The following is a 26196-nucleotide window of genomic DNA, read 5'->3' as shown; positions in this document are numbered from 1 at the left end:
CCTCAATGAAGAGCGCTCACTCCTGCCTGGGGCAGTCTGATCACAGCTCACAGACGTTGGAACTCTTGTACAGACTTGGGAAAGGTAAACATGTGTTCATTAGGGAGACTTAGACTGGGGTGGAGGTGTGGACGCCAGGCAAGCAGAGTTCTGAGGAGGACCTTGCGGATCAGATAAAAACCAGCACTGGGCCTGACCTGGGCTGCGGCCGCTGGGGGACACTGCGTTTGGGGTCTTTCCTTCCTGAACGGTGGAGGCCGAGGCTCGTTCTCCCACGCGGCGTCTTTCCACCGGGTTGCCAGGTAGGACGCTGGGACAGGTACAGCTGCACGTGGGCAGGGCTCCGATAGAGGCCTTTATTACTGGAAGCACGCCCTACACACACAGATACACACACACTTGTGGGGAACCCTGACCTCCTTCCCGAGGCCCTCTGCGGGCCCGGGCTGCGCCACCCTCTTCCGCCCCTGAGGAAGCCCCACCCCCCTCCTGGGACCCGCCTTAAATCTCAGGGGTGAGAGCCCTGCCGCACAACCCCGAACGCCTTCTGTGTCTGGGTAGCGGAACCCGCGGACTCTCGTGAGTAAGCATGCCGCCCCACCGATTTTTCCTGCTGATTTTCTAGAATTCCCTATTGTGGAGCGTTTGCGCGTTGCTCTCCCTCTTTTCTTGCTGCATAACCTCTGAGTCTTGCACTAGGAGGAAACTAGAAAGCCAGATGTCCCGATCGATGTCTCCCAGTCCCAGCCTGTTCTTGGAGAAATTAGAGACCTGATGGAGGAAGGGCACGGCCTAGCTGCCTACCCCGGCCTGCGGCTAGCCAAGTAACTTGCCGAACCGCGAAACTGGGACAAGTGCGCAAGAAGAAGAAAGATAGGGGTCGGAATTCGGTTAGTGGGCACGGGTGTGTGCAGGCTGACGAGGTGGGAGCCGGGAATGAGCGCGCCTGCGGGCACTGCACCCGGACACCTCCCTCTGGTGGATGGGACTCCGTGAACTCTGCGGCCCCTGCGGCCTCGCTCTTTCCAGGGAGCTTCTGCACCGGCAGCGAATGCAGAATTCGCTCTCAGCTGCCTTTTGGGGGGAAAGAGATTAGCAGAAGAGCAGGGCTACGGATGCGCCCGCTGGGAATGCTCCCCCGGCAATGCAGAAGTGTCCGGGGCTCTGCTGTTACCCTAAACTGGAGTCGCCTCTTCATGCGTGTTCAGTCGAAAGACTGAACCAAGCCATAGAATAGGAAAAGGAAGGATTTTATTTGCAAGAATAAAGGAGAACATCAGGGATATTTCCCAAAGTAGTGTCTCCCTGAACAAGAAAAGTGAGGAGGTTTTAAGCTAAGGGTTCATGCATATTCGTGAAGGGGCTCTGCAAAGGCAAGTTCATTATGAATTGGGGCAAAGGTCATCCTAAGTCGACGGAGTCCAGTCCTAAGTCGATTGAAGTCTTGAGGGTCAGCAGGGGTGGGCGTAATCAGTTCTCTGGCTCCAATTAGTCCGGAATTTGAGTGCTCAAAGGGGTTCCAGTCTAGCAAAGAACAGCCCAACCATGCGCATGAGATCAGTCTTTGCTTTCGAAACAGAGCTGGGAGTTTTGCCATTGATTTATTGTCTCTGATAAGGTTAGGCTATTTTCTGACTCAGTAAAGAGGACTTGTTTCCATAAAATTCTTAACTTTTGAGGTTTTTGCATTCCTTTGTAATTGTAACACCTCCTGCAGAAGGTGTGCTTGCGTAAGTAGTGTCAGGAGGGCTTAGATCACAAGAGTAGCTGAGGGCTAAAAATGACTTCTGTGTCTCGAAAGCTGTGTCTCATCTTTCTATGTCTGGCGACCCCTGACTCTCTCTGCTTACACTGAGGGGGGACAGGCCTCTCAGCTACCGGTACACACCTGAGGAAGGAGAGGCTCCCACGTGATGCGGGGAGATGGGTTCAAGCAAAATGTCCTGATCCCAAAGCTCAGGGCAGCCTGGATCATCTCTCTTGGTTTCCTGTGGAGGCGAATTTAAACCCTGGATTTCCCATTTGGTGCCAAAGTAAACTCACCACTGAACGGAGCAGCAGCGCCACGCTGTGGTGAACAGCAGGATGAGACTGCCTTAGAACGTTGCTCTATCTGTCTGAAAGATGTGCGTGTTCCTTCCTCCCTTTGGTTCTTTGTGTTTGACACTCTTTCTCAGGATTAGCTTTATGTGAGGTGAGAAACAGTATTTGCACATGAGGTGGCTGTCGAGTGTCCTGGGGAAACCCTAGTGGTAGCTGGGAAGATTTTCTGTGTTAGTTTACATTTTTGCTTGTCTTGGAGACTTCTTTTATTTTTTTTTTATTTTTTTTAACGTTTATTTATTTTTAAGACACAGAGAGACAGAGCACGAGCTGGAGAGGGGCAGAGAGGGAGACACAGAATCTGAAACAGTCTCCAGGCTCTGAGCTGTTAGCACAGAGCCCGAAGCAGGGCTCGATCCCATGGACCGCAAGATCATAACCTGAGCTAAAGTCGGCTGCCCAACCGACTGAACCACCCATGCGCCCCCTGCCTTGGAGATTTCTGAGGAAACCTCAGTTTTCTCATTTGTACTGGCAGTGCCTATCTAATAGGGAATTTATGAGGATAAAATGAGAATAATGTGTATGAAGCGCTTAGCACAGCAATAGAAATGTAGTAAATACTTAATAAATATAATTGGTGTTAAATGATAATGAAGAGAAGTAGATGATGAGTAGACCATCCTGTCTGGCCTCAGTATAATGGCTAGGAAGTCTTAATAATCCAGTCATTTCATGGTAGCTGACTACATCTTTACTGAGTTCCAGGAACTTCAGGATGGTTTATGCTAAGAGCTGGATCCTGAAGAAGCACTTAGAAGGCAGCCCCACTCATGGTAACTTTGAGTTGAAGACAGTTGAACTCCCACCCTTAAACAATGGAGGTAAGTCATTAGATTTGAGATCGAAAAGACTATATCAGTTAGCCCTTGCTGCATAACAAAAATGCCACAAAATTTAGTGATGTCAAACAACAAGCATTATTAGCTCACAATTCTGTGGGTTGGCAGTTTGGGCTGGGTTAATTTGGTGGTAACTCTGCAGGTCTCATCTGAGCTAAATGTTTAATCTAGGATGGACATCCCCCTCATATGGCTGATGGTTAGCAAGCTTTCTGCCGAGGTATATGTGCCTCAGTTCTCCTGTGTGTGGCCTTTCTAGTGGGCTGGTTTGAGCTCTTTGCTTTTACAGTGGACTTGTTGATCTAGAACAGTAGGAGTTGGCAGGCTCCAACGTACAAGTACTTTCATGCCTCTACTTATATCATGTTTGCTAATATGGAAAGCAAGTCACATTAGCCAAGTCCAGATTCAAGGATTGAGAAATAGACTTCTTGATGGAAGGAGTGGCAAGGAGACCCTACATAAAGAGATAGGAAGCATTTGTGACAATTTCTCAATCTGCAACAGAGTTTTTTTTCAAGGTTTTCTTATGTGAAGCCTTCATGTCATATCATGTTGGAGGATCCCACTGATTTCCTTCATAATTGAAACTCAAGCTTGGATACATTGTTCATGACTTTGATCAGACTCTGAGGAGGATTTCCTCTCTGTCCTGGCAAGCCTGATGATGGAGTAAGCAAGAGGGGAAAGCAATGCCTAGCAGCTGTGTGCAGAGCTCAGATTATCCTGTACATAGACAGGAGGGAAAAGCTCTCTTCCTTCATTGAGGAGTCTCCCATCCCCTTGGGGGAAGAGGAAGGACAAGGCAAACCTAAAGAAATCTAGGGGAGAGAAATGGCAGCACACACTATAACATGTTTGGAGATTAGCTTTATAGAGCAAACAATAAAGGGCGTTTACAGGTATATAGACAGGCTTTGAGAAAAGGGCATGTAATCAAATAGCATGGCAAAGTTCAGTCCCATCTAAGTTGGGGTAGCCAGGACTCAGATTCAAAATTCCAGAGAATGTGTGCATGAGGGTCACTGCAACAAAATACAGATTCTTTAATACTGACGGGTGCTGTTAGTGAAACCTTATATGAGCACTGTAACGTAGGGATTACAGATGTGGCCCTGAGCAAATTCCTTAACCTAGGCCTAAATAAAATGGAAACAGTACTAGTTGAGAATATCATATAAAAGAATTTATGTAAAGCATGGAGTGTTGAGTAAATAACATGATAATGATGATGATGATGACGACGATGACGACGATCTGGGCTGGACCAAATGTGAGAGCCCCTATTGTGTCTTCCATAGAAAGCACTGATGGAAGGGCAACCTTGAAGCAGAATGGTTACCTGTGTTTATTTAGAGTGCCAAAGTCAAGGAAGGCATAGAGTGTCGAGTATCTAATTGCCTATGGAATGCTTTGTTTTGTAGAGGTCCTGCTGGAAGCTTTGTTTCTCACTGTGGATCCTTACATGAGGTATTATTTTCCTCCTAAAAAATTCATGTGTTGTGTTTGGGACCGTGTTTTGAAATAGTCCATTTTTAAATTTCATTTGTTTATTTATTAAAAACATTTTTCTAATGTTTATTTATTTTTGAGAGAGAGAGAGAATGTGAGTAGGGGAGGGGCAGAGAGAGAGAGGGAGACATAGAATCTGAAGCAGGCTCCAGGGTCCGAGCTATCCGCACAGAGCCTGATGTGGGGCTCAAACTCACGAATCATGAGATGATGACCTGAGCTGAAGTCAGATATTTAACTGACTAAGCCACCCAGGTACCCCTGAAATAGTCCATTTTTTCAAATATCCAACTGATTGTCATTTCCCCCCATTGTCCCAGTATAATACCAGCGATAAGATTCATGGATGCTCATCTTTGCCAGCAAAGGTGTGAGAAGTTTGATGAGGAGTTACTTTGGTCCCTTTATTTTACCATCATCTCCTATCTTAATGTGCACCATTTGCCTTTCATTGCTCACCAGAATTGCTTCCCGAAAAATTAAGACAAATCCAATTGGTCCATTTCACTCCTGGCACCTAATTTGGGCGAAGGAAAATGGAAAGACTAAAATAAGGTTTTCTTGTCTTCCATTTACCTGTATTCCTATAATTTAATGGAACATGTATACTCAGGACAAAATTTAGGGAGGGGAGGGAATAAAAGGCCTGCCTTTATGGGGCACTAACTTCTCAGTGGTTTTTGCCGAGGTAAATAATGTAGTCATCATTCTTTAAAATGATTGTTTTCAGAGCTGATCAGTAGAGATTCAAATCTAATGTAAAAAATGTTTCAAAATGTTAATAGCATCCCTTTTTGTGTGGCTAGTATGATTCTGCAATAATAATTCTAATTTGTAGGTTCCCCCCACCCCCACAGTACCAACCAATTCTCTGATAACCCCGGGGTGTTCTACAATTCAACGCAATTCTGACAGTATTTACAGTTAGACAGTGTCAGATCCCACACGTGGAGTCAGTCCTACAAGACTATCCCCACACACTTTAGATGCCAGTCTCAGGTCCACAGTACTGTACTTTGGTGTTTCCAACGACCTCTTCCTTGGATTCAATTAATTTGCTAGCGTGGTTCATAGAACTCACAAAACTAGTTTACTCACTAGGTTACTGGTTTATTATAAAAGGATATATAACTCTAGAACAGTCATGTGGAAGAGATACATAGGGCAAAGTACATGGGGAGGGACAAGGAGCATCCATGCCTTCTCGGAGGGCACTACTCTCCCCAGATCTTCTGTTCACCAACTCAGAAGCTCTCTGAACCTATTTTATGAAAGCTCATTACATAGGCATGCTTGATGATTTACAATGATTCACATTGGCCGTTGGCAACTGATTCAATTTCTAGTCCGTCTCCATTTCCTGAGATCTGGGGAAGGGAAATGAAAGTTACAGCCCTCTAACCACATGGTTGGTTTTGGCAACCATCTCCCATCCTTAGGAGCTTTCCTAGAGCCGCTTCATTAACATAACAAAAGATACCTTTATCAGCCTCAGCAATTGGGAAATCCCAGGAGTTTTAGGAGCTCTGTGCCAGAAACCGGATGTAGACAGAATATATTAATCCTAACTCTAAATCACAATATCACAACTTGTGACTTGAGTAACAAGGACTCAGCAGTGTCTTCGTTGTTTTAAGGCATTGGTAGAAACTTATCCTCAATGGAACATGATAGTAAGATTCTCATGTTCATTTCCCAGAAAAATACTATCAGAATGCTTCTTTGGGGTCACAAAGCCGAACTACCTCTAACAGCTCTCCTTCTGCATTTCACCCAGTTATATTACCTTCATGTATCAGCACACACTTTCCCACTGATTTTCCATTCGGCCTGAAACTCAAGACGGTTTTCCCTCGATGCTCTTATGTATTAAGAATTTATGTTTGTTTTCTTTTTCCAGAGTGGCAGCCAAAAGATTGAAGGAGGGTGATATGATGATGGGGCAGCAAGTGGCCAGGTATTTCTGTTTGTCCCAGTGCTTGACACATGTGTCTCTCTTAAGCTCCTGTTGGGCCCTGTCTCCGTCCGTCGCCCGTACAGTTTCTTCAGCCCATGTGGCTCACTCACTGACCTTGGGAGCAACTTGGGATATTTTGCCCCTTTCCCGAGGGGAAGGGAAGTCTGTGAGATTGTCAGCACTGCCATTTCACTTTGCTAGTCTTGCTTTTAATTACTTAAAAAATTGCTTTTGTCCAGTTTACAACTATTGTAAAAAATACCAATAAATCAAAATTTTATATCTTGGAAACTGAAAGTTCCCCCATCATTTGAGCCTTAGAGATGACTATTGTTAGTGTATTCTTATTTCAGAATTGTTCGGTACACAAAACAATATCTATGATTTTTCTAAACTAGCAGTATTATATGCCCTTCAGCAAATTTCTTTTTATTAATGTGTTATGGATATCTTTTGTTGGTAGTATATAAATATACTACCTACCTTTTAATGGCTGTAAATTATTCCACTGTTATCTGTCATTTAACTAAATTCCTGATAGCAACTGTTTCCAATTTTTTCTATTATAAATAGTTCTGCAGGGAACATGTGTACATCTTTATGTGCATGTCTGTGTATTCTTTGTCTACTTGGATAAATATTGCTTCACATTAAATTCCCAGAAGTATAAATTCTAGGTCAAAGGAGATGTGCATTTTTAATTTGAGGATTCGATGTCAAATTGCTCTTCAAAAATATTGTCTGAACATCCGCTCCCACCAATAGTATTAGAGAACCTTTCTCCTTCATACCAAATGCCCATTGCTTACCATCAGTTTTGGCAATCTGAGATGAATTCACGTCGAAACTTCATGCTTAGTTTAATTTCCGTTTCCTTCATTATTAGTGATGTTGACTTTCTTTTTGTAAATTATCAGTTCTCTTCTGTGAAGTATATTTATGTCCTTTCCTTTCTTCCTTTAGGTCTTTTTATCTTTTATTAATGATTTGTACAAGCTTTTTATATGTTAGGAGTATGAGTGTTGCAAATATTTGGGTCTTCGTTTATCTTTATCTTTCCCTTGTGTCCAATCATGGTTTAAAATTTTTATGTGATAAAATTATTAATATTTGTGATTGTGGCTTTTTAGTTTCATTTCATCATTAAAAAGTCATCCTCCCCTCCAAAATGACTAAAATATTTATTCATACTTTCTTCTGGTATTTTATTTTATTTTATTTACTTTATTTCATTTCATTTCATTTTATTATTTTATTTTGTGGGCTGGGTGCTGACAACAGAGAGCCCAATTCCAGGCTCGAACTCATGAACCATGAGATCATGACCTGAGTCAAAGCTGGATACTTAACCAACTGAGCCACCCAGATGCCCTTCTTCTGGTATTTTACATGCTAATTTTTTACAATTAAGTCTTCAGTTCATTTACTTTTTATTTTGGAATAAGGGGTGAAGTATTTACTTTACGTCCAAATGACTAGTCAGTTATAACACCATTTATTGAAATTATATTTGGATTTTTGGGATTTCAATGACTTTATAGGTTTATTTAGAGGAAACTTGTTATCTTTAGTACATTTCTCTCCAGGCACAAAGTATATCTCTCCATTTATCTATCTTTGTGTTATGGCCCATTACAACTTTTCTCCATATAAGTCGTATATATTTCCTGCTGATAATCAAAGATATGAATAACATATTTTTGTGTTTGCTGAATTTGCAGAAGTTGTTTTTTTTAAGACAATACTCAGTGATGGAAATGTTATGATATACACTGAAGGTGGAAGAAAAGTTGGTATAACCTTCTAGAAAAGAATTTGGCAATATGCAACAAGAGTTAACAGATGTTTTAGTAGTCTCTGACCTAGTAATTCCATTTATAGAAACATTGCCTAAGGAAATAATAAATTCACATTTATAAATATTAATTGAAGTATAATTTAGAAGATAACTGGAAATTGGGGCGCCTGGGTGGCTCAGTCGGATAAGTGTCTGACTTCTGCTCAGGTCATGATCTCACAGTTCGTGGGTTTGAGCCCCGTGCCAGGCTCTGTGCTGACTGCCAGCTCAGAGCCTGGAGCCTGCTTCAGATTCTATGTCTCCCTCTCTCTCTGACCCTCCCCTACTCACGCTGACTCTCTCTCTCTCAGAAATAAATAAAACATTAAGAAATTTTGTTTAAAAAGAAGATACCGGAAATAACCTAAATGTCTAGTACTGGTATAATAGATTCATTTCAGTTTTTTAAAAAGCTTTTATTATTAAGTAATCTGTATACCCAGTGGGTATTCCAGCTCCTACCTCCAAGGTCAAGAGTTGCTTACTCTGCTGACTGAGCCAGAAGGGCACCCTGAAATTCATTTCAGTTTTTAAAGGATTCTTACTAACATGAGAAGAAGTATAAGTCATATATTCTGTGTAGACAGAGAAAAACTGGGTTGCAAAACCAGGTGGCTTCAATTATGTAAATACATATAATAAACATTTTTAAAAATTTACTTATTTTCTTTTTAAATTCCAGTATAATTAACATATAGTGTTATATTAGTTACAATATAGTGATTCAACAATTTTATATATTACTCATTGCTCATCTCAATAAGTGTACTTCTTTGTAAAAATTTTATTTATTTTGGGACACCTGGGTGACTCAGTCACTTGGGTGCCTGACTTTGGTTCAGGTCATGATCCCACAGTTCGTGGGTTCGAGCCCCATGTCAGGCTCTGTGCTGACAGCTTGGAGCCCAGAGCCTGCTTTGGATTCTGTGTCTCGCTCTCTCTCTGCCCCTCCCCTGCTCGTGTTCTGTCTGTCTGTCTTTCTCTCTCTAAAATAAACATTAATTTTTTTTTCCTTTATTTTGAGAGAGCAAGCAGGGGAGGGCAAGGAGAGAGAGAGAGAGAGAGAGAGAGAGAATCCTAAGCAGGCTCTGCACTGTTAGCACAGAGCCTGATGTGGGGCTTGATCCCACAAATCAGGAGATCATGACCTGAGCCCAAATCGAGTCAGATGCTTAACCCACCCAGCTGTCCCAAAAAGTACTTTTAATCCCCTTCACCTATGTTACACCCACCTACCTCCCTTCTGGTACCATTAGTTTGTTTTCTATATTTAAGGATCTATTTTTTTGTCTCTTTTTTTCTTTGCTATTTGCTTTGTTTCTTAAATTCTACACATGAGTGAAATCATATGGCATTTGTCTTTCTGAATTATTATTTCACTTAGCGTTATACCCTGTAGTTCCATCCATGTTACTACAAATGGCAAGATTTCATTCTTTTTTATGGCTGAGTAATATTCCGCTGTGTGTGTGTGTGTGTGTGTGTGTGTGTGTGTGTGTGTATGTGTGTCTTTTTCCATTCACCTATAGAAGGACACTTGGGTTGCTTCCATAGTTTGGCTATTGTAAATAGCACAGCAGTAAACATAGAGGTGCATATATCTTTTTCAATTAGTGTTTTCATATTCTTTGGGTAAATACTTAGTAGTGGAATTACTGAATCATATGGTAATTCAATTTTTAATTTTTTTGAAATTCCATACTGTTGTCCACAGTGGTTATACCAGTTTGCATTCTTATAATACACATTTTAAAATATATCGTTAAGATTGCCATAACACACCCCGAAATATTAGCAAGTTGTCTTTGTATTATGGGGTTAGAATTGATTTTTTTATATTGTATAGTATAACTTTTCTAAAATAAATGTGTTACATAATTTTATGGTCAAGGGAAAGACAGTAAAAAATGGTAACAGCAGGAGAAGATGGGAGAATAAGAATCAGCAAATGAGACAGGAAAGGAGCAGTTTGGAGGGAGAGGCAAAAAAGCCCAGTGAAGGCAGTATTGTGGAATCCAACGAAGAAGACTTTGGGTAGCCCAGAGTGTTGAATACAGTGGAAAGGCGATATCAGATAATGAGTGAAGAATGTCCACTAGATTTTGCAATCAGAAATTGTGACCTTAGTGGAGTAATGGGGTGGAAACCGTGTTGCATTGGGTTATCAAGTGATTGGACAGTGAAGAAGTTAGAATGTAAAAGGCAAAAGGGGCAGTGGAGAGGACAATGTTAAATATTCAGGACACAGAAAGGGTTAGGGGATGGAGGGTGGCCCTTGAAGAACAGAAGAGGCCAGTATCCAGAGCACCTTGAACCAGAGGATGCATACCTCTCGCTTAGAGAAAAGTGGGTGAGGACAGAGACAGATGTTGAACCAGTTCAGAGAATTCCTCTCTAGTGGCCTATATTTTTTTTTCTCAAGGAGGAGGAGAAACGGATGTCTAGAAATAAGATGGAGAGATGCGGTGGAGTATTTGATCATGGAATATTAATTTCAGTGCCCTTTTAGGAACACTAACCATGCAGCATCCCAATTCCCTTGAAAGAGAAGAGGTTTCCTACATCTTACTGTGCTTTATATTTCAGAGTTGTAGAAAGTAAAAACTCAGCCTTCCCAACAGGAACTGTGGTAGTGGCTTCTTCAGGCTGGACAACTCACTCCATTTCTGATGGGAAAGATCTGGAAAAACTGCCTGCAGAGTGGCCAGACACGTTACCAATGTCTTTGACTCTGGGAATAGTTGGCATGACAGGGTGAGTTTCGTGGGTATATTTCATTTGTCTGAATATCTGACATTCTGGTTTTCCAAAATAGTTTGTCCAGAATGTGGTCAACAAGAAGGGACCCAAGACATTCTAGGCTCAGGGGCCGGTTAGAGTAGATGGTAGGACTAAGAAGGGAAAAAGATGGGTTAGAGTTGGCCTTGGACTGAAGGAAAGAAAGGGAAAAGTCCAGCCAGAGACCCTCAGATCCAGAGAGCAGCAGTGAGAAGCGGCATGGGGCACAATCCCTTTCTAGCAGCTGGCAAATGGTAACACAAAGGAACTAGCTCCTTTTGTCCCTGGGAGGGTCTTGGCTTCAGGGTCTCTGCCTCCATTTCAGAGTTTAAAAAGAGAAAAAGGATTCAATCTACCTTGACTTTTCTGTACTGTTTCTCATACCTCACCTTTCCCTTTGCACATCTGAATTTCCTGAGGTATAAAGGGAGCTGAAGTTTAAATGAGATGAATCACAAGCATGGTTGCACAGTCACTCAGCTGACACAGACTTGAACTACACAAGAGTCCCTTGGCCTTGTCCCTCAAGAAGACTCCCGGTCAGCTCATCATATCTCAGTTGTACTTTGGACCCTAAATTTCCTTTTATGGTCTGGGGAAACAAGGTCAAATTAATTTCTTTTGGAATCCCCCAAAACTCTTTTAACCTGGAATTCATGTATTTCCTTTCTTTCTCTAAGTTGTATGATCTTTTCCTTCCTTCCTTCCCCCCTCAATTCCCTCCCTCCCTCCTTCTTTTTCACACTTTGAAGGACTTCTAAAGAATGAAATGGAAATATATACCCCAAACGATCAGCCTCTAGCAAAAACCAGCCCCACACACCCCCAGTTTAGATTGCACTCAGATTATGAACTCCTTAGAATTGCTGTGGCCAAGAGGCAGTGCTGTGAAATTAGAGGGTGCTTAATACCTTTTTGCTTTCTTTTTTTTTTTTTTAAAGTCTTCTTTTAAAGTTTGTTTTTTGAGAGACAGAGAGAGAGCATGAGCAGAGGAGGGGCAGAGAGAAAGGGAGAGAGAGAATCTTGATGCAGGGCTTGATCTCACGAACCATGAGATCATGACCGGAGCCAAGATCAAGAGCGGGATGCTTAACTGATGCCACCCAGGCACCCCTTTCTTCTGTCATCTCACCTGTCCTTCTCTCTAAGTTGTGAGCCAGGTATAGGAATGCAGGGGTGAAGGCAGACATGAGGAAACCTTGAAGCAAATCTCCCATGACTTAGTTGGGGAGAAAGTAATGTGTAAAATATTAGGAGATTTGAATCCTAAAACAGAGGATAACTTACTCATTTGTGTGTACTTCTCATTCACCCTGTTCCAAGCCCCCAAGGAGTGCATTTTTACTTCATACACATGAAGTCAACTCCATACCATTGGTTCTCACTGATGGAGGGAGAGGAGTTATCCCAGGTTTCTAACCTCCTCTACTGACACACTGCACATTCTTTGAGCAGTTCCTGCCATTCTGGACTCCTTACCTGTGGGATGGGTTAGCCCTCAAGATTTCTGGAACTTCTTCTGCTATAGACCATAAAAGAAGTTGAACTTCGGGGTGCCTGGGTGGCTTAATGGGTTGAGCATCCAACTCTTGGTTTTGGCTCAGGTCATGATCTCACATTTCGTGAGCCCGTGGGGCTCTGTGCTGACAGTGTGGAGCCTGCTTGGGATTCTCTCCCTCTCTCTATGTCTTCCCCCACTTCCCCCCTCTTGCTCGCTCTCTCTCTCTCAAAATAAATAAAGAAACATTATTAAAAAAGAAGTTGAGCACTGAGACCTAGGGTGCCTTTCAGCTGTCTAGGCTCCAGAGATTTAACATTTCCCCCAGGTTTGCATCAGCATCACTTCCTTCACTGGACCTGTATCTTCTCAGTTAAGCTGGAAGAGTTCCTGTGTTTTGCTCTCCAAACTGTTAATTATGTTAAGTCCCCCCCCCCACCTTAGTCCCAAGTGTGCCTTTAATTTTTCCTCTCAGATTTCTTTATGGTTGGCTTCTCCATTTTATTTGTAAAAGGATATGATGTTTGGGAGAGGCCTTGTGTCTCCTAGTGCAGTATGTCTAATTGAGGGGTGATTTTAGAATTTCTAGAGGGGAGATCCAGGTGGGGAGGGATACCGATTGTCATGGGTGGAATGGTATAATCAGAAAATGCACCTTCTGCTTCTCTTTTGAGGTTATGAGCATGCTAGTTCACCCAGCATGCTCCGGTTTCAGCATCCATTAAGGTGGTGGTTCTCTGTTGCTGAAATCCATAAGAATCACCTAGTCTTTAAAAATTCAGATGTTCAAGTCTCAGTATTTCTGAATCAGTGCGTCTGAGGTAGGGCCTGGGAATCTAAATTTTTAATAAAACTCCAGATGATTCTGAGGCAAGTGATGCTCCATCCATCTTTTGAACATTACTAGGATTATTAGCTTTTGGGTCCTCAGAAAAGGTGTAGATTTCTATGCCTTTCACTGCCTTGCCTTTAATGTCCAACTCTAATGGGTCCCCGGATATTGTCAAAGGCTAACGTGTAGCTTCTGTTTCTTATAGAAACAACTTTACATGAATTTGTCTGAAATTTTGCAAGTGGCTTAGCAATCACCATAGTGGATGTAGATTTCTTTGGCTCAGACTCAGGGGCACAAAAATAGAACTTAAAATTTTTCTATTGCTGTACCTCATCTCCATCCCAAGCCTGCATCTTGGCTTGTGTAGTAAAACAGAGCCTCAGTTTAATATAGTGATTTCTCACATCGTTCAGGTTCAAAACCCGGAATTTCCTTTTTTTTTTCTCCTCAGGATTGATGCAAAGCTTCCAGGGCTAACACAGATTCTGTGTCAGTAGGGGCAAAACAACAACTTCTTGATCTTTTTTTCTTTTTTTTAATTTTTAAAAATATTTATTTTTGAGAGCGAGTGTGAGGAAGGGAGGGGCAGAGAGAGAGGGAGACAGAAGATTTGAAGTGGGCTCTGTGCTGACAGCAAAGAGCCCAATGTGGGGCTCAAACTCATGAGCTGTGAGACCATGACCTGAGCTGAAGTTGGATGCTTAACCGACTGTGCCACCCAGGTGCCCCAATAACTTCTTGATCTTGACCTGTCTTAGTCTTATGCTGGTCTTCTGCTTCAAAGTGTAACTTTTCCCACTGAGTCCTCAGTGATATCCCCTTCCAAGCTGTCCACCCGAACTGGTGGCTTCTTCACTTGGTTCTTGTGAGTGCTGTCTGAGCTGCATCTTTGTAGACTCCATAGTTCTTTCCCTGCAAGCTAACTTCAACATCTCACTTAGGAGGAGGTGGGGAAATCTCAGAAGCTCTTCCATCCCACGTAGGAGCCATGGAAAACTCAAGGTGTTTCTCTCAGATCCTCTCATCTGTTCTATGGCTATGGCACCATGATGACAGAGAGGCTTTCCCCATGAAGTTCACCATCTCCCCAGGATTGCATAGGAATGAGACAAAAGCTCTCTATTCTAGGACCCCCAGAGTCCTGGAATCTTCTTTTGCTCCTGAGACTTAGCCTGGGGATAGACAAGGTGTAGCCCCTTTCCAACCAACTCTCCATTTCTTCTCTAGTTCCCATCATATCTATTCCTATCTAGAAGCGAGGAAGGAGGAGGTGGACCATCAGTGGCTGGTAATATTCAATTCCTATGTTTTCTGTCTTTTATTACACCCATGGCACTAGGGTGTTGAGAAGGCCTTCAGGATATATCTAAACAACTTATAAGAGAAGGCTACAAATCAATCCACATACCTTTAATTTTCTTCCCTCAGGCTAACAGCCTACTTTGGCCTACTTGACATCTGTGGTGTGAAGGGTGGAGAAACAGTGATGGTTAATGCGGCAGCAGGAGCAGTGGGCTCTGCTGTGGGTCAGATAGCTAAGCTCAAGGTAAGCGTCTTCTTCCATTACCAGACATTTACTCAATACCCACTGTGTGCACTGAGAATACAACAGTGAACAAACCAGACCTTCTCTGGTCTCAGGGGGTTTCGTTTAGTGGGTCTTGCCTGGAAGTTGAAGATACGTTCAGAATAGAAGAGAGATTTCTGAAGAGCTACTCTCCATGTACCAGTATAGTTTCTAGTCTCATCCTGAAAGTGCTTTTCAGAATGCTCTCCAGTTCCTCTGTGATTCTATGATGAGACAGGTTCTATTTAGTCCAATGCTTGAGCCCAAATCAAAGAATAAGGGGGGCAGTTATGGGGGGGGGACAAGAGGGCTGAGAGTTCCAGAGCTGAGCCTAAATTATAGCCTAAAGAACCACTGTACCAAAAGATAGCATGCAAGCCACTGCAAAAGAAGCTCCAAAATAAAGAAACGAGAGTCAAATGAATAGGTTGTCACCCAGCAAGTTGAAACGAGCCACAAACCACATAAACATAGACCAGAATCTGTGGGTTGATCAGAGACAAGCTGAAGTTATAGTTGGATTGTAGGCTGATTCATGGACTAATTTCACCTATGGGCCTATTAGCCTATCATGGTATCTTCATGTATGTGGTTCATCACCTAAGAAGGTGTTCATGGGGAATCTGACCATACTAGGCTAGGAAGGTGAGTTAGTCCATGGTTTCGGCTTATAAACGGTTTTTTTCTCCCCATTTAGGGCTGCAAAGTTGTTGGAGCGGCAGGGTCTGACGAAAAGGTTGCCTACCTTAAAAAGCTTGGATTTGATGTTGCCTTTAACTACAAAGCAGTAGAGTCTTTGGAAGAAACTTTGAAAAAAGCCTCTCCTGATGGTTATGATTGTTATTTTGATAATGTAAGCACAAAACGGACTTAATATCTTGTTTACTAACAAAGTACTATACAATGGAATGGCCTTCTAGAGTTTCCACCTAAAATATATAAAGTACAGGGGCACCTGGGTGAGGTCATGCCATGATCTTGCAGTTGGCGAGTTCGAGCCCTGTGTCAGGCTCTGTGCTGACAGCTCAGAGCCTGGATCCTGCTTCGGATTCTGTGTTTCTCTCTTTCTCTCTGTTTTCCCACTCACGCTCTGTCTCTCTCTGTCTCAAAAATAAACTAAACATTAAAAAATTTTTTTCAAATCTATAAAGTTCATATGCCTTTAAAAAACAGCTTTATTGAGATATAATTCACCCATTTTAAAGTGTTCAATTCAGTGGTTTTTAGTATATTCACAAAATTGTACAAGCATCACCACAATCAATTTTAGGACATTTTCATTGTCCCAGAAAGAAATGCTGTACTCATCAGTAGTTACTCCCCATCTCCTCCCCAAAGTGACTTTTGTGACTGGCTTTTTACACTGTACATTACATATTTTCAAGGTTCACCCATGTTGTATTATGTATCAGTACTTCATTCCTTTTTTATGGCTGAATAATATTCCATTGTATGGATATACCACTTTTTATTTATCCATCCATCAATTGATGGGTATCTGCATGATTTTCACTTTTTGGCTATTACGTATAATGCTGCTGTGAATATTCATGACCTTGGGTATATGCCTATAAGTAGAATTGTTGGGTCATGTGATAACTCCGTATTTAACATTTTGAGGAACTGACAAACTATTTTGCAAAATGGCTCCACTATTTTATGTCCTCACCAGCAGCATATGAGGGTTCCAATTCCCCTACATCCTCACCAGCACTTACTACCTATCACTTTGATTATGGCTATACTAGTTGGTTTGAAGTCGTATTTCACTGGGGTTTTGATTTGCATTTTCCTAATTGCTAATGGTATTCCTAATTGCTAATGTGCTTTTAGCCATTTACATATCTTCTTTGGAGAAATCTCTACTCAAATATTTTTGCCCATTTTTCAACTTGCTGAATTTTAAGAAAGAGTTCCTTATTAGAGTTCTGATAAGTCCCTTATCAGATATAGTCAATTCTCAGTATTCCTGGTAGCTATGTTCTATCAAGTCACCACAAACAATGAGTACTGCTTCTCAGGCAAGTATGTATATTCAAGCACACATTTTACCTCCATTATGATCCTAAATCCTAAAAACAACTCTTCCTACAGCTTCTCTTTTCTTCATTTTTTAAGTGTTAAGAAGTTTGCCTGAGGCTTCCCCATAAACTGATCCTCCCAGAGATGGGATTCAGATGCCACCCAACCAGCGCCAGAGCTGGAGCTTTTTGAACTACTCTGTACTGCTTCCTTCTGCCTTCCTCCTTTGGTGATGTCTGGGAGGGGTGAAAAAAGGAACCTTGGCTTTGTTTGACTTTAGCTGGGAACTTTGTGTATCTTTCACTGCTCTAGGCATGTCAGCAAATGAGCAGGAAAGCTCTGTGAGTGTTGATTTGAGGGTTATAAATAGATTTAGCAAGTAGTTTCTTTCTCAACTATGGAAAATACCAATAATGAGGATTGACTGAATATGGTTTACAATAATTTTCTCCTATTCTATGAGTTGTCTTTCACCTTCTCTCTTTTTTTTCCTTTCACTTTCTTGATGGTGTCCTTTGAAGCATAAAAGTTTTAAATCTTTAAAAATTTTTTTAAATGTTTATTTATTTTTGAGAGAGAGAGAAAAAGAGTGTGAGCAGGGAAGGGGCAGAGAGAGAGGGAGACACAGAATCTGAAGCAGGCTCCAGACACTGAGCTGTCAGTACGGAGCCTGATGTGGGACTCGAACTCACAGACCATGAGATCATGACTGGAACCAAAGTCAGGCACTTAACTGACTGAGCCACTCAGGTGCCCCACAAAAGTTTTACATTTTGATGAAGGCTGATTTATTTCTCCTTTTGTTGTTTGGGCTTTTGATGTCATGTTTAAGAAGGTTTTGTCTTATCCAAGGTCATAAAGATTTACTCCTATGTTTTCTTCTAAGAGTTTTATGGCTTTAGCTTATAGAGTTGGGCCTATGATACATATTAAGTTAATTTTTGTGTATTGTGTAAGGAGGGGTCCAATTTCATTCTTTACCACATCCAGTCATTCTGTACCGTTTGTTGAAAAGACTGTTCTTTCCCCTATTTCATTGTGCTGAGACTCTTGTCAAAAATCAATTGACCATAAAGTGAGAGTTTATTTCTGGACTTGCAGCTTAGCTCTATTGATCTATATTTCTGCTCCCATGCTGTCTTGATTGATATAGTTTTGTAGTAAGTTTTGAAATTGTCAAATGTGAGTCTTCCAACATTGTTCTTGATGTGGCTTTTGACTATTTTTTTCCATGCTTTTAGATAGAGGCAAAAAGATTGTTCAAGTGGTCAGAGAACTCCAAAATATAATAAAGTAAAATGTGTAAGTTATATACAGTATGTTCCTACAGTGAAACAGAAACATCCAGCCTCTCATGTCCCTTTCCAAATACAATTTTCTGCACTGTTGTGCTAGTTCAGTCTGATTTTTTGCTTCTAAAACAAATGTTATGAAATGATAATTGTGACTTAATGATTCTCCTAAATCTTCTAGTGTTTAGATTACATGAAGTGGGTTGTTAATGTTTTTTTTTTCATCCTGTTTAGGTAGGTGGAGAGTTTTCAAACATTGTTATTCCCCAGATGAAGAAATTTGGAAGAATTGCTATATGTGGGGCCATCTCTGTATATAATGCTACTCGCCCACTTCCCCCAGGTAATGAGTTCATGCACATGATCACAGATGTAGAAACACTGGGCAAGGAGAAAATTCATGGATATGGTATATAGGCCAGTGACTATCAAAATATTAAAAGACTCCTGAGATTCTTTTTTTTTTTATTTTAAATGTTTATTTATTTTTGAGAGAGTAAGACAAGGTGTGAGTGGGGGAGGGGCAGAGAGCAAGGGAAACAGAATCCAAAGCCGTCTCCAGGCTCTGAGCTGTCAGAACAGAGCCCATTGTGGGGCTCGAACTCACAAACCACGAGAAAATGACCTGAGGTGAAGTCAGATACTTAATCGGCTGAGCCACCCAGGAGTCCCAGACTTCCTGATATTCTTGATGAAGTAGTGTTTATTAAACTAAAAATATGTACTTTTATATGTTTCTGCTAAATCGCTTATATTAGATTTTGGTATAGAGAAATAACAGAATCTGAAAATATGGGAGAAATGTTGATAATTGTTAAGAGTTTTAATTGTTTACCTATTGTTTTGGGCAAAGTTGTGAGAAGACAGCCATGATTTGATTTAGAGACAGAACACCTTGGTCTGGCTGGTGCAATATTAGGGTTCTTTGGGATATTGAGGACATTGCTGGAGGGGTGGGGATGGGAGAGGATGACGTGATGTGGGTGAAGGAAACCACAGGCCGCCATTTCCTTCTGACAGTAGTGGGCGGTGCCTCCGAGAGCTGCAGAAACTGGCCCCCCCAAACTGGAGAGGGAGAGGAGCATGCATTTCCCCTCCATTCCTGGATTGTCCTTACTTTGTTTCTTTTGCGCCTCCATCTCCCCACTTCTCCACTCTTCTATGCTGAGGCTGCCCCCTGCCCTCTCTACCCACAGGGCTCCAAAAGCAGTATCCACTAGAGAACGCTATTTGTTAAGTCCTAATTCTCTGAGAGTTGTTGCACAGGCCTCTTATTTTATGAATGGGGAGATGAATGGAGAGAGCAGAGGCTCTTTAGATCCTCGTAGCAAGAGGCTCAAAGATGGGCCTTCAGCACTTCTCGTACAGAGTCCTTTTCTACTACAACGATCCTGTGCTGTTGGTGAGATTACAGATTGACCTGTGCTCCCCCCCCCAAAAAAAGGAGGAAAAAAAGAGCAAAAAGGAATCTTGGAGGTTATCATCAGGATCTGGGATGATAACCATAAATAAATTGGGTATTCATTCTGTGACGGGCTTCACTCATGGGAATGAAACCCCACAGCCCTTCTAGTTAACACACCCCACAACTGCACTGAGACAGGTGAGTGAGAGTGGAAGGGCCTGAGAAAGGACAGCTTGCAGACTCCCTCTCGGGCTGGGAAGAATCAAAGATACGACCATCTCCAAGAGGACTCCGGGTGCACTTGGCAGCCTTATTGCTACGGACTTTCTCCCCCTCTATTTTTTCCAATTGAAGCTAAGCTAGAATCCTGGGAAATCTTCTGCCTGCCCGTTGAGCAAAGCACCAGGATGCATTTTCTTGACCATAGTCCAGTAAGGTACAGCCAAATATTTTGGGTCCAGTAACTTGATCTCGTCTTTTTAGCAATTAGAGTTTGGAAGCTGAGCGGCTCAGATAGGTCTTTGAGACGTCAGCTGGCCATGTCCGTTCGCCTTAGATGAGGTCCTGCCCTGCCTCTGAGCTCTAGAAATCCTAACATATTTCACTGTTAGGATAGCTCAGAGGTAATTATTTGCCCCGGCTTTAATGCCACATTCTTATTGCTCCCAATAAAGAAACTATATTCCCATCAGGGTGGATAAGCCCAGAAATGGTATTCCATCCTCTTCCAAGATGAGGAAATGAGGATTCCAACTCTAAACCTAAAGAGATCTATGGTTGGTGTGCATGTTCTTGAAGAAGCACCTTTTCTGCAAGAGCAACCTGGCACTTCAGTCATGCCGCTGTCTTTTGAGTCCCTCTCACTTATCACTCCTCTTGCACCAGGGTTCAGGACAAGGCCCTATTTTTCTGACTGCTATTGTGACAGTCTCCAGAGTAGGGAATGGGAACTTTCAGCTTGAGTGATGCCAGTTATCAAGGATGCTGCAAATAAATTCTGCCAGTCACCTCAGCTCTTCTGGTGCTGAGGTTTCCCGGGCATGTTCACCTGACTTCCTGGAACTTTTAAGACTATGCTCAGGTGTCATTCCCTCAGTTTCTGGCTACTCAGGATCCTTGGGAAAATAAGCCAGACAACCAACACAACCTTTTCTCTCTCACACAGAAGAGTGCTACCTTTTCTTTTTAAAAAAATTTTAAATATTTATTTTAAAAAATTTTTTAATGTTTTATTTATTTCTGAGAGAGAGAGACAGCGTGAATGGGGGGGGGGTAGTCAGAGAGAGAGAGGGAGATAGAGAATCCGAAGACAGGCTCCAGGCTCTGAGCTGGCTGTCAGCACAAGAGCCCGACGCAGGGCTCGAACCCATGAACAACGAGATCATGACCTGAGCCGAAGTCAGATGCTTAAACAGGTGCCCCAAATGTTTATTTATTTTTGAGAGAGAAAGAGAGACAGAGTGTGAGTAAGGGAGGGGCAGAGAGAGAGGGAGGCACAGAATCCAAAGCAGGCTCCTGACTATCAGCACAGAGCCCATTGTGGGACTCAAACCCACGAACTGTGAGATCATGACCTTAGCCAAAGTCGGATGCCCAACCAACTGAGCCACCCAGGCGCCCTAAGTACTGCCTTCTTGATAGGCCACAGGGTAGCCTGGTTCTTTCTCTAGGCTGGTAGTTCTCAAAGTATGGGCCCAGGACTAGCAGCATCACCATCTTCTGAGAATTTGTTAGACGTATAGATTCTTGGGACCCATTCCATATTGACAATTAGAAACTGGGGGAGGGGCCAGCAATCCCTTTTCACAAGCCTTCCATATGATTCTGAAAAAGAATTCTAAGTGTCAGGAATATCAGGGTATTTGTGCTTGATTAGCACAGGAACATTTTCATGTTATCTTCAGGACCTGCTTCTGTTCTATAGAACTGATTGGGCGGTTTGGGGTGGGCCTTGCTTCTGACGTGTGCGGGCTGAACATTCCCTGGCTGCCTGGCCTGTGCAAGGTCTCTGAGTGTGTGTTAGTTTCCTATTGCTGCTGGAACAAATTAACACAGATTTAGTGGCTTAAAACAACACAGATTTATTGCCTTCTAATTTTGGAGTTCAAAAATCTAACATGGATCAGCAGGGCTGAATCCTTTCTGAAGGCTCAAGAGGAGAGTCTGTTTCCTTGCCTTTGCCAGCTTTTAGAGGCTGCCCACATTCTGTGGCTCGTGGTCCCTACATCCATTTTCAAAGCCAGTAGCACAGAATCTTCCAATGTCTGTTTTTCTCTTTCACCCCGATCTGTGCTTCCATCATCATATATTTTTTCCTGACTCTGACTTTTCTGCATTCCTTACAAGGACCCTTGTGATTATATTGGGCCCACCTGTATAATACAGAATAATTTCTTCATCTAAAGGCTCTTAACTTAATCATGCCTGCCAAGTCTCTTTTGCCATGTAAGGAAGCACATTCACAGGTTCTGGGAGTTAAGATATGGCCATCTTTGGGGACCATGACTCCATCTACCACAGAGGATATGTTGATTTGTGGATAGCTCTGTGGATCAGAAAAGAATACAGAAATTCAGAACAGTGATGTGACTTGTACTGCTTGTGTTTTCACCATGGCCACCTCCCTGGACCCTGTCAGCTAAATGTGTCCTCCTCTTTCACAGGCCCACCCCCAGAGATTATCATCTATCAGCAACTCCGCATGGAAGGGTTCATCGTCACCCGCTGGCAAGGAGATGTCCGCCAGAAGGCTCTGAAAGACTTGCTGAAATGGGTCTTAGAGGTGAGGGGCTCCAGAGCCACTCCCCCAATTGTACACTGGATCCCATTCCCTTCTGACATGATAGGCTTCGTTTCCACTGCAAATACAGGTCCACCTCACTGCTCCCCCTTTTAGAACAAAATACAAGGAAGTGGGTTTTTTTTAATGCTTTTTTTTTTTTTTTTTTTTTTTTTTTTGAGAGAGAGACAGAGACAGAGTGTGAACAGGGGAGGGGCAGAGACAAAGGGAGACATAAAATCCTAAGCAGGTTCCAGGCTCCAAGCTGTCAGCACAGAGTCTGATGGGGGGTTTGAACTCAGGAACCATGAGATCATGACCTGAGCCCAAGTCGGACACTTAACCAAATGAGCCACACAGGCGCCCCAAGAAGCGTTTACATTCACTGTCTGCAGTTCCTCTCTTTCCATTCTCTCTTAAACCCACATATCAGGCTTTTGCACTCTTGCCATTCCATCATAATTGCTTTTGTCAAGGTTGACAGTGTCCTCAGATTGTGGACTGCAGTGGTTGGTTCTTAAAATCCTTTGGCTCTGGGTGACATTTGACAGAGATGATCACACTGTCCTTAGTATACTTTCCTCCCTTGCCTTCCCTTGGCTCATGGTTTTCCTCACAGATTTGTCTTCCTCAGAGGACCTCCTCCTCTACTAGCTTCTTTTTTTCTCTCAGATTAATAATAGAGTGTCCCAAGATACGGTCACTGGGCTTCTTTTCTTCTCTGCCCACAGTCTATCTATCCCTTACTTACCTCACCCAGGCTCTTGGCTTTAAATATCATTGGTATGCTGACAGCTCCTGAATGTCTGTCTCCAGCCTGGATCTCTCCCCTGGGCTCCGGGCTGCTCAACAGCTGCTCTTAGATGTGTAATACACATCTTCGACTCAACACGTCAAAAGCTAAATATGTCTTGATCTTCCCTGCCAAATCCATTCCATATNCTCAGGCCAAAAACCTTGAAATCATCTTTGATTCCTTTCTTTCTCTCAAACCCACGTTTAATATTTTGGGAAATTCTGGTAGCTCAACCTTCAAAATATACACAGAATCTGTCCAGCTCTCCCATCTCCACTGCTACCACCCTGGTCCAGGCCACCATCTTGTCAGCCTAGATGTTGCAGTAGCCTCTGTCTGGCCTCCCAACTTTGTGCCCCAGCAGACAATTCCCAACACAGCTGCCAGTGTGATCTTTTAAAGCATAAATCAAACCATGTCATTCTTATGCTCAAAACTCTGCAAAGTTCCCCATTTCACTTAGAATAAAACCTACAAAGCTCTACGTGATCTGGCCCCCATTACCTCTCTAATTTTATTTCTTAGTGTTCATCCCTTGCTTACTTTGCCATCTCTCTCCACTTCGCTCTGTCCCTCTATAACTGCTTCCTTAATTCACTCATCTCCTTCAAGTCATTCCTAAAAACTACCTTCTGAATGAGGCAAACTTTTAAAATGGCCCTATTTTACTCTATTTTTTATGATTTTTAAAATATTTATCTATTAATTATTAGTAAGAGAAAAAGACAGAGTGCGAGCAGGGAAGGGGTTAGAGAGAGAAGGAGACACAGAATCTGAAACAGGCCCTGGGCTCTGAGCTGTCAGCACAGAGCTGGATGCGGGGCTCAAACTCACGAACCACGAGATTGTGACCTGATCCAAAGTCGGACGGTTAACAGACTGAGCCACCCACGTGACCCAGAATGCCCCTATTTTAAATTGCAGTCCCCCTCCATTCTCGAGCCTCCTTATCTTACTTTTACCCATAGCAATTATCATCTTTTAACATAATGTATACTATAATTCACTTATATTTATTGCCCATCACCCTCCTGTGAGAATGTATCCTCCATGAAGGCAGCAACGCTCATGCATTTTGTTTTCTGATGTATCCCCACCACCTAGAATGCTGCCTGAATCAATGTAAACACGAGATGAACATGGTTGGACAAATGTTGGAGGGACATCTGTTTGGGGCTGTGGCTCTTCCAGGTCCAGATTGGCATCTTCCTGTAGCCATGGCTTTCAATCCACAGGAGAAGGCCAACCCTGTCCTATGTTGTGACACTTTCCCACCTTGCACAGTTTGGAGTTTTAGTCAACAGAACTCTGAATAACCAAAGGGTATTATTTTAGTTTCAGAGGGGAAAAGTGGTATCACACTTCTAAACTCTTGGCTTTGTCATCATTTCCCAATTCAAAGAAATAGATTGCTTCTCTGGCAGCCACTGGAGCTTGGTGTTTTTCCCGGTCCAATGCTGGGAGTGTGGAGCCGGGCTCTTTCCAGGAAGCTGGGAAGAGCTAAATGATCTTCAAGTTCCCAGTGCGGAGCCTCTTTGTCCCTGTTGATGAAATCTGACCTAGCCCTCCCACGATGGCAGCTGACAACGAGAAACCACTGTGCTGGTCTTCCTAGTGCCTCCTTCTAGCAGAGTGGACCTAATTACAGTCTTGTTTTCAGTAACTAGTGAATTGGCCTAATTTCTCTCTCATCTACTCAGTTTTGTTTCCTCATCTCTTTCTCTTCTTGAAAACATGCTTTTCTTTTAGAATAGTTTTAGATTTATAGAAAAATCACAAAGATAGTACAAAGGGGGTCCATATGCCCTGAATTCTGCACCTTGATTTATCATATTATTATCACCTACAGATTACTATTCATCCTCTACTTTTAACTTGCAAACTTTTGATTACAGCATTTGCCTCTTTACAGGCTCTCTGCCTCCTTTAAGAATAGGAAAGAGTTGGGCTTTCTCATCAAGGGTTCTTCAAATCCCAGCCTCCATATACATTAATTAGTTGAGTAACCCCAAGCAAATCGTCCCTCCATAAATCCATAAAGGGTGCTAAGCCATCACTGGAATACGTTAGGAAAATAAGTGGTATCAGGTAACTCCAGTCTCCACAGAAGATCCCTTATAAAAACCTTGAAAATGTAAATTAGTTCCACTGTGTAGACTGCCTTGCAGCAGAGAAATGAAAAACCCTCACTAAATGAACCCTTCCCTCCCATGTGCCCAAGTGAATGTTCAACACATATTGAAAGAATCTGGGCTTGAAGGGAGGCTGGATTATTAGGCTGCCGTGGGATTCACAATTCCTGAACGGGCTCTGCCGCTTCAGGGGTCCAAGAGAGGTAATGATGCTACGTCATGAAGCTACTGGAAGGATGAAAACAGATAATACTCTGGACGGGGCCCCTTTTTCCATCTTCTTCCGCCTTTTCTGAGATCATTGCATTATCAAACTTTTCCATATGATTTACTTAGAAATTGCTTAATCACTTCCTGTGACCTTTCCCCTATTGTTACCCTGCGACCTAACGCCTGTTACCAAATCATTATGTGTACTTTGTGGCTCATGCCCCCAGATTGCCTATGCGTTCACGGCAGACTGGGCCTCCCTCTTAGATGTCCAAGATAAGGATGTTCTGATAAGTTTGTTGCTATGATGAGTAAAGTATATCATTCCGAATATGAAATTAACATGCTATATTTGTTGTCGTTTTGATACAGGGTAAGATCCAGTACCATGAATACATCACTGAAGGGTTTGAAAACATGCCAGCTGCGTTTATGGGAATGCTGAAAGGCGAAAATTTGGGGAAAACAATAGTGAAAGTATGAAAAAAAAAAAAGAGACACATGGAATCTGGAACTCATTTGGATGATTACCACAGGTCTTTTTAACCATTTAGTAAAAATATATACTACCTTCATTATCTAAGAAATTGTAATCAGTTTGATCTATCTAATAAAACACATTTAAGTGGTA

General features: G+C 42.4%; 1 protein-coding gene across 4 annotated transcripts; it reads left to right on the top strand.

Annotated features, from left to right (window-relative positions):
• Positions 1 to 26196, top strand: PTGR1 (prostaglandin reductase 1). Of its 4 annotated transcripts, none has more exons than XM_077769865.1 (10): positions 1 to 84; positions 2812 to 2927; positions 4370 to 4415; positions 6358 to 6414; positions 10838 to 11005; positions 14791 to 14908; positions 15627 to 15782; positions 18478 to 18586; positions 22312 to 22430; positions 25938 to 26196. In XM_077769865.1, the coding sequence occupies exons 2-10, from the start codon at positions 2822 to 2824 to the stop codon at positions 26046 to 26048; spliced, it is 990 nt and encodes a 329-aa protein (XP_077625991.1). In that variant the 5' UTR covers positions 1 to 84; positions 2812 to 2821; the 3' UTR covers positions 26049 to 26196. The 4 variants fall into 4 exon arrangements, with proteins under 4 accessions (XP_077625991.1, XP_077625989.1, XP_077625990.1 ...); XM_077769863.1 differs by lacking the exon at positions 1 to 84 and adding an exon at positions 472 to 579; XM_077769864.1 differs by lacking the exon at positions 1 to 84 and adding an exon at positions 507 to 583.

The sequence above is a fragment of the Crocuta crocuta genome, unplaced genomic scaffold (assembly GCF_008692635.1).
Source record: "Crocuta crocuta isolate KB4526 unplaced genomic scaffold, BGI_CrCroc_1.0 scaffold95, whole genome shotgun sequence".
In the NCBI taxonomy this organism is placed as follows: Eukaryota; Metazoa; Chordata; class Mammalia; order Carnivora; family Hyaenidae; genus Crocuta; species Crocuta crocuta.
Note: the sequence above shows the minus strand (reverse complement) of the source record. Positions and strands in the feature narration are given on the sequence as shown.